General features: G+C 37.8%; 1 protein-coding gene across 4 annotated transcripts in view; it reads right to left on the bottom strand.

Annotated features, from left to right (window-relative positions):
* The window catches only part of dync1i1 (dynein, cytoplasmic 1, intermediate chain 1), a 28,272-nt gene that overhangs the window by 8,324 nt on the left and 2,585 nt on the right, over nucleotides 1-17,363 (bottom strand). Inside the window, exons 4-11 of one of the 4 annotated variants that reach the window (XM_036592366.1) lie at nucleotides 13,159-13,216; nucleotides 10,236-10,241; nucleotides 9,928-9,987; nucleotides 9,619-9,734; nucleotides 7,187-7,276; nucleotides 6,040-6,202; nucleotides 5,714-5,813; nucleotides 3,908-4,033 (exon numbers count right to left, since the gene is read on the bottom strand). In XM_036592366.1, coding sequence (XP_036448259.1) covers nucleotides 3,908-4,033; nucleotides 5,714-5,813; nucleotides 6,040-6,202; nucleotides 7,187-7,276; nucleotides 9,619-9,734; nucleotides 9,928-9,987; nucleotides 10,236-10,241; nucleotides 13,159-13,216 — 719 coding nt within the window. Of the gene's footprint in view, nucleotides 1-3,907; nucleotides 4,034-5,713; nucleotides 5,814-6,039; nucleotides 6,203-7,186; nucleotides 7,277-9,618; nucleotides 9,735-9,927; nucleotides 9,988-10,235; nucleotides 10,242-13,158; nucleotides 13,301-17,363 lie in introns of all 4 variants that reach the window. The other 3 variants (XM_036592348.1, XM_036592359.1, XM_036592375.1) reach the window with 3 other exon arrangements.

Raw genomic sequence — 17,363 nt, 5'->3', positions numbered from 1 at the left:
CAGTGTTCTAACAATTTGTCCTACATTGCATGGTCCTAGCAACCATGCTTAAGTTATTACTATAGGGTGGTACGTTTTTAATGTTAATTCAACCTTACCTCAAGTCGGTTACTATTAACCCCCTGATAAGGCTTTAGGTTATCAGAATATCCAAGTTATTCTTTAAATGCTGGTAATATTTTCTGATAAAGTGATTTAGGCTATCAAAATATCCTACCTATACATTTCAATGCTGGTAGCATTTTCTGACATGGTGATTTAGACTATCAAAATATCCTACCTACAGTTTTATGTAGGGAGCAACCTATAAGTACGTGCTAAGCTAAGACTATTTGCCAAGGTAACCGCGGAGTCGACCTCAATACGGTTGGAGAGTTCACAAGTCAAACGAACCAAACTAAAAAAGTTTGATAGGCCCACACCAAAAGTAATGTAGGTGTGACAGCACCTTTAGGGCGAGTTTATACATGGTAGTTTGGCTCCCTTTGGTCCAGACCAGGCAGAAAATACATATATTGTTGCATTTTAGTTCTGGTTCGCTTAACATTCATACTGACATATTTAATATTAAACCAAAAGATGTAAACAAAAGTCATACAGGTAGAAAGCCACAGGGTAGATTTTATGACATACCAATAACATTGATAATGTACATTGAACTTTCTGAATAGTGCTGTTCACTGTTGTATCTGGGCTCAGTGGTTTTAATTATGTCTTGTTTTATCTGTCTTGTGATACTAGAACAATAAGCCATGAGACTCCCTGCATTACTGTGGTTTTGTATGATGCAAAGCATGGTGAAATCCCTGTAACACAGCCTCAAGAGGCTTACTGCTTTTACAAAATGCAGAAATCTCGGCACCTTAATTAGTAATATAATGTATGTGTGCAGTCAAATGTATATATCTAGTATTGTATAATAACTTTAAGCATGCCTCAGCCTCATTTTAAAACCGAAACCATCTGTTCTATAACCATGATTCAGAGCTTATGAAGAGACGATAAAACATACACATATCAAAACAGCATCAGAAACTTGTCTTTTACCAAAAAGTCTTCTTCATACCAAAGAGGTTCTGTAGAGAGAAGATGACGGTTCTGTGTTTGATCCATTTAGACTTCTTTGGTCTGTACGATGGTTGTACTTCAAATTATCGGCCCACTTATTTGGGGCGCAGATGACAGCGTTCTCACTTGCACTAACGAACTGCACTAACAGAGCAATCATGTCAGGGTTTGTTTTAATTGAATCAAACCATTCAAGTTTAAACACACTGTTAGTTTAGCAAGGTAGCAGTAAGAAATATTCAAACAGATATTTAGGGTGAGGTCAGACTTAGCAAGTTTGGTTGTATTAAAACGAACCCTGATGCGATTGCTCTGTTAGTGTGTGAATATTTATCTGAGCAGTTTTGCTTTGTGTATGATAGCATTCTTAGCCTGTAAGCGCTACAATGACAATAGCATAACAAATAACAAAGCTGGGCAAAATATAGGCTCAATCTAAAATGCCATCCTATTCTCTATGTATGAATGTCTTCTACACGGTGCATGATTTGCATAAATAAAAGCCATTTATGTTCAGTCATAGCTGAACAACATCTAACATTTAGTACACTGTTTGGGTGTGGAAGTCATGATTTCATGACCTATGCAACGCACTATGAAGGGAGTAAGAAGCCATTTCATAGAGCCACTGACATGCTCTTATGCTAAACCAAAGTGATTTTGAGCAGGTTTTTCTCTGTACCCCTCTCATCTCTCTGTACTCTAAACTGAATGTTTTAACCCATAGAAAGGAACTTAATATTAAGTAGTATACAACTGGGAAAGAGAATGTGGCTGATTATATAGTGGTTTCAGTATGAAACACCTCAAGCTACTTTGCTAAAACGACACCGTAAAAAGATAGGCGTATGGGGTACAGATTGGGCAGCATCACGAAACGCAACACAGATTACACACGCGTGACAGTGGTGCCCAGATCAGGTAGTGACAACGGGTCATCCCCTGCAGTACTTTGAAAAGCAGTGGGTCAAATGCCCACTCGCCTCTGTGGTTCCAGCCACACTGTAATGGTTTATTCACAATTTAAAGTACTTTGGGAACAACAAGAAATAATGACAAGGCAGACAAAAAGTAAATAATAAGTTGCAACAAAGTCTTTTATACTAAACAATGGAACTTTATTATCCTAATTTAATTTTTAATTTGACTTTTAATTTATGTTTAATTCCTTTTTTTTTTTATCTATTGTTTTTGATCACGGTTTTAATTTTGATGACCCTACATTCACTTTTTTTCATTTAAATTTGAATTATCTTTGCATTTTCTCATTTAAGAAGCACTTTAAATGACTGCAGTGTAAGAAAGGTGCTATAAAAATAAAGTTTCCTTGCCTTGAACAAAAACAAAAATGCAACACTGAAGACTGCAACCAGCAAAAAAGGAGTGGGTTGTCAAACAGAATTCTCACATTACTATCTGGGGTGTGCACAACTTGCCTGTAGCAGCACAATACATTATATATTTTTATGATACAGAGCCTTGTACTGCACTGAATTAGGTCAGATCAGGAACGTAGTACCGACACAGTTGGGGTGGGAAGGAGTAGGGTAAAGGGTATCATGTTGTTGCAATAATACAATTATGTGTGGTTTTGTATTGATCTAAGATCAAAATCAATAAAAACTGTTAATCATAAAAAAAAGAACTGTCATGAATGATTTTAATGGTGTCAAATGATTTTATGTGTCAAACTACATCCACATGAATGCCCAGACTCAGAGTTTCCCAGCAGAACATAACCCATAGCATCACTCTCCCTCCAACAGCTTCTTTTCTTCCCTTACTATCCCCAGCATATTTTAAAGCAAGGTTATGCCCATGTTAATTATCTATATACAGTTATTTCTATGAATAGCTCTTTTTCAGTGACTGCTTTTTGAATATCAAGCATTCTAAATATTACTTTAATTCTAAATTAATTCTAGATGTTATTTAGCTTTCATAATTGTTATGGAATCATGTACATCTCTGTTTATCATCAAACATTTCTTAAGTTCTTCAAATTCCTGCAAACTGTTTGAAATCGACAGAATTTCAGCTTTATATTACAATCATTTTATACACTCATCTGCAAGTACTACATTATTTAAACAGAGACTGCAAACTTTTAAATAGTTGTGTACTGCTAGAAGGTAATTCAAAGAGAGGAAGTGGAGGGAGTGGACAGTAAAGCTAGTTTCATTACTACTGCCATTCAATCCAAGCACAAACACAGAATGACCTTGGTGGGCCTCAGTTATCTGATCCACATACAATGTTAGTCTCTATGGGCCTTGTGTGTTAATATTAACTCAATTTAGAGATAGGTCTTTCATTCTAGTCAATGGACACCTGAAATTTCTAAAAGGGGTGGTCATTTAATGTACTTTCACTGCATTTGCTGAGACAGATATACTCACTAGATTGCAAAACATATTAAAGTTTATCTCGTCAAGATTTTTATTTGAAGTGGCTTCTGAGCCACCGTGTAACAATTTGTTTCATGCTGGCCTGTTTTTTTGTCATAGCACCATGACAATCATGAAAACATCTGTCAAGCAAAAACAAATATTATGGCAATCGTCTGGCTTGGGAGACTACAAAACATGTAGCCAAATGAAATGCCATAGAGTCAACTGTAACTTTAAGGTGAAATACAAATGAGATACACACTAGGATTTTATTTTCTATTCGGTATGAAAGCAACTTTAAATAAATTTGCAAATTACAAATACCATTAAGTAATGAGCACTGAGAGTCAATAACTCGAGCCCATTACTAGTTTCTTTTCTAAATATGATGAAATGGTTATAAGAAATATGTTATAGGATCTTCAAGACCAACCAACAGGAATTCTTACCTGACAGTGGAATATGTATTCTGGGGTAGTCTTCTTAAACTTCATGTTCCAGACCAGCACAACTCCATCTGGTTCATGTGGAGCATCCTCATTAGTGTTGTATGAAGCCACCAGCAACTCAGAGTACTGAAAAAACGTAAAAAAAAAAGTTTTAGATACTTGTATTGAAGTATTAAGATATGTTACACAAACAGTTCAACATGACTTACAGAACACACCTGTCTATTAGCGTTGTGCTGTTTGAATTACTTCTAAAGAGCAGAGAAGTAAATCTGGCTCTGTAGTAGGCTTGGGTGATTTGACAATAATAACACCTCATTTGGCATTAGTGATCTGTAATTTTGCTACTTAACCTTTTTCATGCATTTCATGCAGGACATTTTCTTGGTAAACCAGATGTTGACAACTTCCAAAACGTTTCGTAGCTTAATTGTGAGAACCATTTCCATAATGTGGTACAAGGAGGGACAAGAGGAGGGACAGAGTGGGTCCGGACGTGGGACTGGGACAGAGTGGGTCAAGAGGTTGGACAGGGTGAGACAGGAGGTATAACAGGATGGAATGGAGCGGCACAGAAAACGATACAGAGTGGGACTGAGTGGGACAGGAGGTGAAATAGAACACGGGGCAGGGTGGGATAGGGTAGGATGGAGTGTAACAGAAGATGGGGCAGGTTGGGATGGAGTGAGAGAGAAGGTGGGACGAAATCGAATAAAGTGGGATAAAGTGTGACATGGTGGGACATAGTGGAACAGGAGGTATGACAGGATGGGATGGAGTAGGACAGAAGATGAGACCAGGTGGAATGAAGTAGGACAGGAAGTGGGACAATGAGGGGTGGAGTGGGACAGGATTTAACACGGTAGGACAAAGTAAGACACTACGTTGGACAGGGAGGGACGAGTGCAACAAGAGGTGGGACAGGGTGGGACAGAGTGGAATAGGAGGTGGGACAAGGAGGGACTGAGTGGGATTGTAGGTGGGACAGGATGTTTGACAAAGTGGAAAAGGAGGAGAGACAGGATGGGACAGGAGGTATGGGATGGAGTGTGACAGAAGATGAGACTCAGGGATGGAGTGGGAGTGGAGACAGGACAGAGTAGGATGGGGTAGACTAGTGGTATAGAGTAGCATGGACCAGGAGGGACAGGAGAAAAGGAGAGTAATACTTAGACACACACTGCAAGTCAATTACGCATGGACACAGTTCGGTAACTTTATGATGAAAGTGAAAATTAGATGGGTTTGTTATTATTCTTAGTAAAAACACATTCTTTTTGATAGTATATGCTTGAAAAGGTTGCATGGATACATGCGATGGGACAAAAAGCTTTTAGAGCTTTTGCGAAAATAATTAGTTATAGACATAATTGAGACAGAAGGAATCCACAAATGCAACCACAAGATTTATTTAAAAGGAAAAAATTATTTCAAAAGTGGAAAAAATGATTTCAAACACATTTAAGCTTAACAAGTCTGACCATCAATGGGCACTGCAGGAAACTGCAGCCACCATGTGGTTAAATTATAAAATGCAGACTTCTAAAGGATGTGAAATAGATATTTTAATGAGCATTACTGTTTTGAGTATGAACAATATTCAGAGAATTTAAAAGTAACATCAACTGGGATACAAAACTGTTTGAGCTCTTTTGAAAAAAGAATATCTTTCAACCTGATCCTACAGAATCAGCATTCAGCGACAACACCGGTTTGAGGTGGATCTGGGACAATTCCTTAAAAGTGAGCCTTATTAATCATTTCAGTCACTCTTACCTAACAGCACTAACAAGCAGTCTCCCTTACCTGTGGTGACCAATCCAGACAGGTGACAACTCTGTGTTTTGACCACTGCTCATCATAGAATTGTCGGTTGAAAGACATATTTAATCCAGCTTGGGTGTCCCTAATGACCAAATACGATAACTCAACATTAGTTTAATGCATGAGATCACAGATAAGCCTGTTATTAGCCTGCTGAAACTAAACAAAATTATCTAAATGCAAATGATAAAGATCATTCCCTTCTGAAATTTCACCTGTTTATCCATATAGATGAATTTAAATTGAATTAAATAAACATTTTTTATCCAATCGAGAAATGTTTGAGGTTTAATGAGAAATGGCCTAACCCCTCTCTGTCTTCCATGTCACGGCCGCTGTAGTCAAAGAAAATATCTGAGTCTTCGGCTAGAGCACGCTCCACCACCCGAATGCCACGGTCAAAGAAGATCAGGAAATCCTCAGAGTGAACGATCTGCTGCTTCTCCTCCTCTGTCAGCTCCCTGGGATGGTCTACAACAAAATATGAGTGCAGTTATTCTTTCTTTTAGGTTTAAGTTTATAGGAGATCTCCATTGTTTATCAACATAATCTGTATTTCCACACATTTTATTACAATTATTGCCAAAAGTCGATTGCTTATCTTAGAGAGATTTGGTAAAATGCGTTAAATTCTTGAGACTGAACACTTTCTCTACAACCTTTTGCTAACTTACAATGGTCTAAGCCAGGGGTGTCCAATCTTATCCGCAAAGGGCTGTTGTGGCTGCAGGTTTTCATTCCAACAAAGCAGGAGATCACATGATCAAATGTTTGAAGCCTGAGAGAAACTGATTAAACATGTGGAACACACTAGTTTAAACTAGTGGGCCACACCAGCCCGTTGCGGATAAGATTGGACACCCCTGGTCTAAGCAAGTCTATGCTATACAAGCTCATTAAAATCGCATCCATTTTGATGGTTTTCAGTTTGTTCGGCACTTAAACAAGCTAATGAAATTTTGCTTTTCACTGCACTGATCATCACTTCACTTTGTTTCCAGCAGCCAATGGGAATGCCCTATGGCATCTATGAAAAGTGCCTATGAAAACCATTCCAATAAATTTAAATCGTTACCTAAGAAAAAGGCATGTGTAGGCTCTGTGTGTTTTTAAGAGCTTCAACCTGTTAGCATGTTGTGTTTTGACAGCTTTTACTCTTTGATGTGTTCGTATTTAAAAAAAAATACTTTCTGTTTTTTCTGTCTTTTCTCATTTATATCATTTAAAAGTGGGTTTTACTGCATCCCAGAGATTTGTCAATTATCCCTGAATCTAATTTAGCAAACTACCACAAATTCTACTAAACTAACAAATTTCATATCTGAAAGAAAGAGTCCTTACTGTCTATGGTAACTGGCCATTCAATACAGATGAGGCAGCTACAAAAAAACTGGCATATTCCTTTACTGAAAAAGTACTTACAAATAGGCAGTCACAATTTGAAATCATTCTTACCTTGCTGGATTTCCTGAGGGATTACCTCTTCTTGTTCATCAGACTGAAGGTCGCTTTTGGCCACTGGCAGCTCTTCATCCTCTTCCTCCTCTGTGGAAAACGATAACAGCAATGTGATTTGTGGTGAGTGAGACAGATGGACGAGATTGGTAGCAACAATAGGCACAGTTTTATCTGGCAGAACTGTATGAAGACTGGTGATACGGGGTAATAAAGAGAGGCATGAGTTAGTATTAAAAATATCAAGTGCCGGTAGAGGCTCTTTTGCCAAGTTGAGTTTTTGAGTATATACTGAACAAAATTATAAATGCAGCATTTTTGGTTTTGCACCCATTTTGCTGCAGTTTGATTAAAAAAAAAAACAAAAAAAAACAAAGGATTTTTTCCACCACTACAGGCAAATGGTGCGCATTATCCGGTGTATTTAAGCCATACTGACTTTTAACATTTGCTCACTAAACTGTTACTATGCTTTGCTGTAAAGAAGATTTGGTGCTACTGCTGCTATATTAGACAAGGATTACAGAACATTCGCAAAATTTCATTTAAGTTAATAAGCCATTGTCAGAGGGAACTCTGAGGGCCTTCTAGACCATCAGAGAAGGCCTAATGATTTCAATAGAATCATCATGCTAGTTGTGTTTAAACCAGAGAAACTCAGTGGAAATCGCAGTGAAAAGGGTTACAACCAATCCCCTGTAGTAGAGCCCTGCAGCATAAAATTTTAGGGAGAGGTAATTAGTATGGAATTGTTTAGTTCATTTCAAGTCCTATGCAAATCCTATCATGTCCAAAATGTATACTGATTTTATAGGCATTTTGCCTTATTTGCTAAAAATCTTTTGCTTACCATACCAAAGTCAAAAGGTCAATGTGAACGAAATTTGGCACACATAGTCTTTTGAGACCCCACATCTAAAATTATTATAAATACTATTATAAATCGTTAATCATTACTATTATAAACCATTGAAAAATATTGCCTCATTTGGGTTCTACTGGCTCTATATGGTGATTGGACCCTGATGAATGCTGCTTGTTTTCTAAGCTCTCATTGTGGTTAAAACAGACCACAGAAATCAATGTGTTTTTACATTAATTTCAACAGAAAAAAATAAATGAAAGCTGACTGTCTTCATTGCAAACAATATTTACATATATTATAATAATTTCTATATATTAAACTTATTATTGCAAGTGTTAGCGCTATAGAAGAAATCCAAATTTGCAAAAGTGAAACCAACTTTACTGTTTACAAATCTCTTTTCTTTTCTTTGACTCACTTTTCATGTTTCTTACTTCTGATTGGCCAATAAATACTATATATGTGGGTTGACTGCATAATGACTGTAAGATGCTACAGTGCTTTTTTTGGGAGAGAGGAGGGATTCTCCCTCAGAGTTCTCTATTGGCAGTAAACCTCCCCTTTTCTAAAAATAAAAACTCTGCAGACCTACACAATTCATATAAAAGGCATATTTATCATTGGTAAGGTATTTGCATATGTGTTAGATGCAATAAGCACTGTAATACTCTAATTTTATTGTGAAGTTCTAGTTGAAAATAAAGGAGCTAAAATCTTCAAATACCCAATGAAAAAAATGGTCTAACCAGATCTTCTTTCTCTGTGGCTTGGATACAGCCAAACAAGCTCTCCCATTGGTTAGGCCTTCCAAAGCTAAACCACCAATATAATCAGGAACTGACAGTGAATGGGGGGGGTCACTCTAGCCTTTGTGCAAGTCCTAAATACACTATAGCCTGCAAACATGAGCAGTAACCTAACCAGGTATCAGTCAGTTGTTAGAAATGGAAAACAGCAGCAGCTCTATGCCAAGCCTTTACTGAAAGTCACGTTGCTCGTTCAGTCACTGTAACACTGCAATATATAAGGTAAAATATGTTAATGTCTGTTACAGGCTTTAAATAAAATGTGAAACATGAAATATATTTTGCAAACTTTAAATGTCTGTTCAGCCAAAAAGTGTTGATGTGCACCACCATTAGCTTAGTGCTAATATATTACTCTAAATAATAGATAATCAGAATTTTGATTTTTATGGCATGAATTAAAGTTTAACTCTAATCACACAAATAATTTGATTGTGCTTTGTTTAAAGTTCCTATATAATGTTCAGTTTGCAATATACAATGCTACACTGCAGAGCTGGACTATGTGGCTTTACCTAATCTAAACTAAGCAAGCTGGAAGCAACAACAGTGAACCATGCTAACATTATCTTGATTACACAACAAATAACGTTCTGATCTATCTTAACAGTGTGACTTTTTACACGCATACAAAATAAACTGAATTTGAAATAAAAAGTGTATTGTAAATGTAAACTGCTCACACTGTTACTCTCAGAAGGTGTGAAAAGTTATGATTTTTCATTTTAAAATGCTTACGAGTACCGGCCATGGCATTTTACCTTCAGACAGATTTGCGGCTATAGGAGTCTGGGTCTCTTTAGAGTAAGTGACCAATTCTTTCGGCATGAAGTCAATCTGAACAATCTTGGATGCTCCAAGTCTCCTCATTCTGCACCTGAGACCAGAAATAAAGAATAAGAACATTTACAAGCATAGACAATGATAAGATAAATTAGCACTCAATTTCAATTTTAATAATGTCCTGGAAAAAGGATGCTGGAAGTTTCTTTAAGCCTGCAGCTTAAAGGGTTAGTGCACTTTAACTTGTCACAATGGTGACCTACATCTGCAGGTAATGAAAATCTCACCCATGCTCAGAGTCCACAAGAAGCTGAAGAGCTGAGGGGTCTGTGTCCCACTGCAGCGTCCTGGACACATCAGCATAACAGGAAAGGAGAGAACAGAACATGCATGATTAGCCACCGGAGCAACATTAGCAGCCCATTTCATTAATGATTTCATGAGGTACCACGCTGTCACATACGATGAAGTCACATGTACTGCACACTGTACTGTTGTGTCACACAGATAAATACATACTGACTGAGTAATGGGAAACAAATCACTTGACAGGTCTAGATATATACAAAAAGTCAACATCTACGTTCCTCCTTACCTATATCTGCTTCCCCCATTAAGAGATGGAAAAAAAACGGAAGACAGTCTTAGTTTAGGAGGAAGTGGTCAAAAATGATTTAGCATCAAAAGTAAACACATTAAAATCAAATAAAGCCAAATGTAGATAGTGGAGAGCAGGGCATAACTGAATGCAAGGGCAAATGTACCAGGGATATTTTGTGTAGTTAAATAGATTGAAGCTCAAGGTACTTTTGGTTGGCAATTTATTACAGCTAATGGACGGATATTTCTCAATATTCACCCTGAAGGCACACTGCCTCATTATTTTAATCACCCACTTGGTGGCTATAATATAGCGCCATTTTAAAGCATGCAAACAACTCACAGCGAGAGCTAGCCTGGCTGAACTACAGCTAGAGGCAGCTTAAGGGGAGTCTGGCTACTTCCTATATTCCTACATAACTGCAAAACAGTAGAGGACACCCACAAGCAACGCAGATAACAGTATTGCCTAGCTCGTGATTTATGAAAAGGCAAAGAGAAAGATTTGAGACAAACATTGATGATTTGGAGACGAACTGACTTATTTGCATTCATAAGGACTCAGCTGGTTTCCTGATGTTTAATTTGCAAAAAGAAACTGTCAAACATTAACAAATCTCGAAGCTGAAGTTAGCTTCTCATTCACCAGCTTCTTGTTCAAATTTTCCCGTTCCAGCTTAAATGGTGCAGAAGTTATATTAATTTTCATTTATACATATATCTAAGATGGAATGAGAAAATCCAAACAAGAAACTGGTGAATGAGAAGCTGACTTCAGCCTTGTTAAAAGTCGAACGTTGAAAGACATTTTACAAGAAACTATTCTACTTTTGAGCAAAAGTTTCCTGCCAGAGATGCGAGAAAAGTGCTGAGCTAAAGCTTAAAGCAGAGCAAAATAAGTCTGCATTTTTATTTATATAAAATTTTTAGCTTATACTAGTACACTGGCACATAATGAGACATATTTACAGCCAAGATAGTAAAATGGACATAAAATGTTGTGGCTTTCAAGGTGATTTGAGGACAAAATGGCTCTTCTTAATATTTCGGTTGCCGACCCCTGTTCTATAGTAAAAAGGTTTTTGGGCAGGTGGCTGCTAACATTATTGCTGCTGAGTGCTGACTGGTTGGCATTACTGCTACTGAGTGCTGATTGGCTGGTGTGCTAATCAGCTCATTGGCTGAGTGAGGCAGTTCAGGCTCACTGATGTCATGAATGTTGATGAGGCACTGTTAGAAAGTCCCAAAACTGTAGTTCGGAAGTGCTCAGAAATATGACTGCAGAGTTAAAATATCTGACGCTGTTCTGTGTTCTGTGATTGATTTTTGCAAAGAAGCTCCATAGGAGCCTATTCATTTTAGATTCATTATTATAGCAAAAAAATGAAACGGGTTAGATCATGCCCCACTCTCCTCTACATACAAACGACACAAAACATATTATCAATCATCCATACTGTATGATCCATACACCCTTAACTAGGCTGATTATATTGAAGTAGATTATGGTAGATTATAGATTTTGGTTTAAAGTAAATCTAAAATACACTGACCCCACATTGAAAGCTCCCAATCCTTCATAATTTTAAATCTAAAAGTCACAGGTTTTCAGGTTAAAGCAACAGATTAAAGCAATCTAAAAGGCCTAGTCAATATTCATCCAACAAGAGCTTTATAGTGTTTTAGACAGAATGTTATTACTAAAATGTCCACACTGGAATCACAACAGAATAACAGTTTCATTTGATCTCAAAACATTTTCTATTTATGTCCGTGGTAAAGCAGAAATAAAGTAACAGTTAGCTGCAGAATAAAGTATTTTGTTAATTAGCAACCAATACTCAGTAAAATGATAGTTATTGTGAAAAGAGGGCTTCTCAGATTGTGACCAATCAGACTGTGCCACTGGAAGAATTGCTGTATAATAGGATTTATCATTACTTTTGGACAGTAGAAAATACTGTGGATATATTGCCCACCCCTAGCTTAATGCATATTGGTTGGTCAAGCAAAGAAATTATTCAACTTTATAAAACCGGGGTCCTAGGCTGGCTTTACATGGTGAAACTTTCATGCAACTAATTGTGAGTTGCTTATTTCTGTGCAACTTGACAGCTACATGAAGCAACCAAAATTGGACCCAACACAGTCAGTTACTACACTAGTTAGCCAAATTAGTAGTTTATCCTTTGTGATACACTTTCCACTTGGTGTTATTTATATACTGGCAGCATGTTTTTTTCATACAATTTATCCAGCTGTCATTGCTGTTCTGGTTTTGGCAGCTTAATGTAAAATTAGGGGGCATCAAGAGAGAAAAAAAGGAATCTAGCTACATAAAGCATGATATCAGCAGATTAATGAAGAAGAATAAACTATCAAACCTCCAGTTGTTTTGACAGCCTTTACAGTTAGTTGGCTTGTTAGCACAGAGGTTTACAGAAGCATTAGCTTTAAAAAACTCACATTGCTGTCGTAAACTCAAAATGAAAAACTACCAAGCTTGTCTAAAGTCAGAAGGACCTCCTTTACAACCATTCAATAACCCAATCTTGTTTTATTTTCATGTGAAATCAATTGTTTAACATTACGCCATTTTACATTATCACATGATGCCTTACCAGGGTTTTGACTGGCTTTTTCCATAAAACCTGTCCCACAAAATTGAGACACGTACAACTAGTTTTAAATGAGTTTCAGGACACTTCACATTATGTAACTCAAGTGCAACTGAGTTTCATACAGGTTTCAAGCCAATAAGGTGGCATGAAGTGGTAGCACCTTATAAAGCCACACTAAAACGTTCTAAAACCCTCTTGCCTTGTGTCAAATATGTGTAAACCAGGCTTATAAGTGATGCCAAACAGTTAAAAAAGCTGATGAAAGACTTGCACACATCACTTTGAGTTTTTCCATACCTGGCCACTGTCCCACCGTCCACGGACTCCTGGCTCCCCGCCTCACTGGGTGTGCTCACTGATTGCGAAGAGGGAGACATAGGGGTTGGGACTAAATAATGAAAATAACAGGTATCCCATGTTAAAAGCTGCAGCGGCTGCACTGGGGGCCAGCAGAGGCAGAAGAAAGAGCCAAATCAAAATTAACATGATGGATTGAAATGGTTAAAGCAAAGAGGAAAGAAAAGAAGCAAAAAGGAAAAAAAACAGGAGAAATTGTCAAGCAATTGCCTTTTGTTTTCTGTCACACTTTTGAAAATTTGATGTATACAATTATACAGCTGTATGCGAAAGCTTGGGCAACCCTGGTCAAAGTAAAAAAAAATGGTTAATACAACATCTGCATGGAACAAACTTGAATACGTGTCATTTTAACAAATTTTAGTACATGATTACCATTTATTTGCTGAAATTAACATACTGGAGAAAAGAAAATGTGCACTATTTTGAGCATCTGGGAGACTTTAGGTCAGGGGTGCACTACTCTGGTCCAGGAGGGCTGGTGTCCAACACAGTTTGATGGCTTTCCTGTGCAAACACAGCTGATTCAACTCATCTGTTAATTGCTCTCTGAGCAAGAGAAGTACCAAACCAAGCTGGACACCGTCTAGGGCTCGAGTTATGCGCCCCTGCTCTAGGTGGTCCTGCCAAGACTGAAATGGCTCATTCCAGCTCCTGCTCCTTCCTGGATGAATATCATGAAAATTAGTGGATAGATTTCAAACATGATCTGCATTCAGTTGACTACAAGAAAGGTTTTTATAGGTTGGGATTTCAGCCAACGGAGGTCTTAGTAAGTACTGACTTAAACTTACATACATCACATTTTTTGTTTTATTTTTCTTGTCCTGTTTATGTTAAAATCAGCAAATAAATAATAATTGCAATATGACTTGTAGGGATATCATATTTAGGTTTGTACCATGCAGAGTTTGCATTATCTTTTTTACTTAGAAAATCAACAAAATGTGTAATTTGACTGGGGTGCCCAAACTTTTGCATACAACTGAAAATATCAAGTAACATCATTTACGGTGATTTTTGGAAGTACAAATTTGTCATTAACACTGCAAATAAGCAAACAATGATCACCACATTGCTGTAAGTCATTTGGTTTTGCCACCTTGGAGGCTAATTCAAGTGCAGCCACATTGCTCATGAAATATGTTTATAATAGTAAATATAAATTTTTTACTTCAGTAAAAAAAAAAAAAGCTTTATATCACTTTATGTTGTATTGTTTGTGGTACAGTATTTGTTTTTGTTTTGAACTTCCCTGCTGAGTTTTTTCCCATTGTTGCTGAGAGACTTTACACTCCGATAGTAGTTTGGCTAGGCTGCAAGCTGGGACACTTTTCCACAGTATCAGAGTCTGACTAAGTTGCATGCCGGGTACTCTGTACCATGATGGCGGAGTCTGGCTAGTTCGTAAGCCAGGTACTTTGCACTGTTCTGGTGCAGTCTGACTGAGTCACAAGCTGGGGACTTTACGCCGCAACAGTGGAGATGTACTAGGCAGCGAGCTTGAGACTTCGCACTGCTGCCAGGATGCTTCGCATGGTAATGGCATAGTGTGACTAGGCTGCAAGCTGGGGACTACGCACCATGACAACAGAGTAAGATTAAGTTGCAAAATGGGTAATTCACATGATTTGCCTATGCTGTGAGCCAGTGACAATGGAATTTGACTAGGCCACAAGCTGAGAACTTTCCGGTGTGACAGTTGAGCTTGACTAGGCAGTGAGGTGGAAACTTTACACAGTGTAGAATGACTAGGTAGTGACCCGGGGACTTTATACTATGACAGCGGAGTTTGACTAGGCCAGGGACTTCACACAACAATGAAGTTTTAATTGGCAGTGAGCTAGGGCGATGGTGGAGTCTGACTAGGCTGCAAGCGAAATAATTTACGCTATGATGGACAGGGTCCTGGCACAACGATGGTGGTCTTTGACTAGGCCACAGATCAGGGATTTCACATGGTGATGGCAAGTTTTACTAGGCTGTGAGCCAGGGAATTTGTGCCATGATAATGGAGTTGTGGAGATGACTAGGCTGTGAGCTGGGAAACTGTGTGTGGTGTGTGTGTTTGACAAGGCAGCTATATAAATGAATGAATTAACAATAACAATCACAACAACAGCAACAACATATGAATGAACTAGTAGCACAAGTCTTCACTGCAACAATCATTCGCTCTGAGCAGCCTCAGTTTTTCACGATTCAGGGAAATGGTGAAAAAGACCACTCTTTAAAGTTTCTGCAGTGCTTACTATCAGAAGTTTCACAAAGTGGTGAACATGGTGATGGTAATTCAAGCATACCAAAACAACACATGAATTCCGATTTAACCATTCTCATTCATGTTGCATGACCATGAATTGGATATGTGATCTAGAACCACACATGAAAGTGGTTCTGATTTTTGTGTTCACACAGCTCTGAAAACATTACATCTGTGTCACATTATGGCAAAAAACTGGATTCATGCCACTTCAACCTAGTAACGTGAACGTGGCCTTATACAACACCAAGTTCAGGGCCCAACTGAAAAGAGAAATCACAGAAGCTTACACATTTACTAGTATGAAATGTAAACTGAACGTATAACAAACGACAGTAATAACTCTAGACTTTAAAGTGTCAAGCTCATAGAGGTCTTCCATTCAAGTCTTGGAGGATGCCAGTGTTTTGCATGCACTTGATTTTATCAACTAATTGTAAATTTATGCACAATCTGAATCAAGTTTCTTGCTAGAGCAGGAAAAAAACAGCTGCAGTGCTTCACCAGGACTTGAGATTTGGAAATCACTGTATAAGACATTAAAAAGAATAAACTGTATCAGAAATGGAGACAAAAATGTAATGAAAAATTAAAACCAACAATCTGAACTTTTATCTATAAATAAATATGAAAAGAAAAACTACAAAAAAAACAAATATGTAACTGCACGGGCATCACTACTTCATATGATATAAAGATTAAACCCAAAAACTAATATACTTTAAGATGCACTTGCAAAAAATTATTCGGAATTCATGGCAAAAGAGCAAGAGCAGACAAAAGTTAATGATTATGATTGAAATATATAAAAGAAATTAAAAATCAGAACTGGGTTTTCTATTAAGCAGGACGTTTCTGTTGCAATAACTGTGCACACGCTGAATAAGTATGCAATTATCATGCAACACCACAGGTTCCCAAACCTGGTCCTGGATACATAAACACATATAATACATGTACAATATACAGCTAAAACTATTACTGAGTTCAGGTGTTTCAGCCTAACTCATTATTAACAGGTTTATAAAATCAAGCACATAGCCATGCAATCTCCACAGACAAACAAGGGCAATATAATGGGTTGTACTGAAGAGCTCTGTGACTTTAACGGTGGCACTGTCATAGGATGCCACATTTGCAGTCAGTTTGTGAAATTCCTGCTCTGCTACATCTGCCCTGGTCATAGTCAACTGTAAGTGCTAATGTGAAATGGAACAACTCATCTAGCAGCAACAACAGCTTAGACATGAAGCAGTAACTGTGCATCAGGAGCTTTGTGAAATGGGTTTCCATGACTGAGCAGCTGCACACAAGCCTAAAAACACTATGTGCAGTGCCAAGTGTGGGCTGGAGTGGTGTAAAGCATGCCACCACTGGAGCAGTGGAAATTCTCTGGAGTGATCTATCGCACTTCACTATCTGGCAGTCTGACGGACAAATCTGGGTTTGGTGGAAGCCAGGAAAATGCTCCCTACCAGAAACAGTAAAGTTTGGTGGAGAAGGGATGGACTAGGCCTCTTAGTGCCAGTGAAGGCTAATGTTAATGCTACAGCATATAAAGACATTTTAGACAGTTATCCTACCTGCCCCATATCAGAAATAACAGCTGATTCTAAAATGAAAAGACTGCTCACAGGGAGGGAACTGAAATCATTGCTGAAATAGGTTCTCAGAGCAAGAGAACAGAATAAAATCATGTAGGTTACACATTCATAGCTCTGTGGACAATTACTGCAACAAAAAATGCCCAACCTGACCAAAACATTGTCCACTGACCAACTGGCCACTTAGAGGTATAAATCGCTGACTTCAGAATGAGGAAATCCTTCCAATTTTCTCTTTTTTCTTTTTTAACCATTATTTCCGCAATTAAGTCATTGCC

This window comes from Colossoma macropomum, unplaced genomic scaffold (genome assembly GCF_904425465.1).
Source record: "Colossoma macropomum unplaced genomic scaffold, Colossoma_macropomum, whole genome shotgun sequence".
In the NCBI taxonomy this organism is placed as follows: domain Eukaryota; kingdom Metazoa; phylum Chordata; class Actinopteri; order Characiformes; family Serrasalmidae; genus Colossoma; species Colossoma macropomum.
Note: the sequence above shows the minus strand (reverse complement) of the source record. Positions and strands in the feature narration are given on the sequence as shown.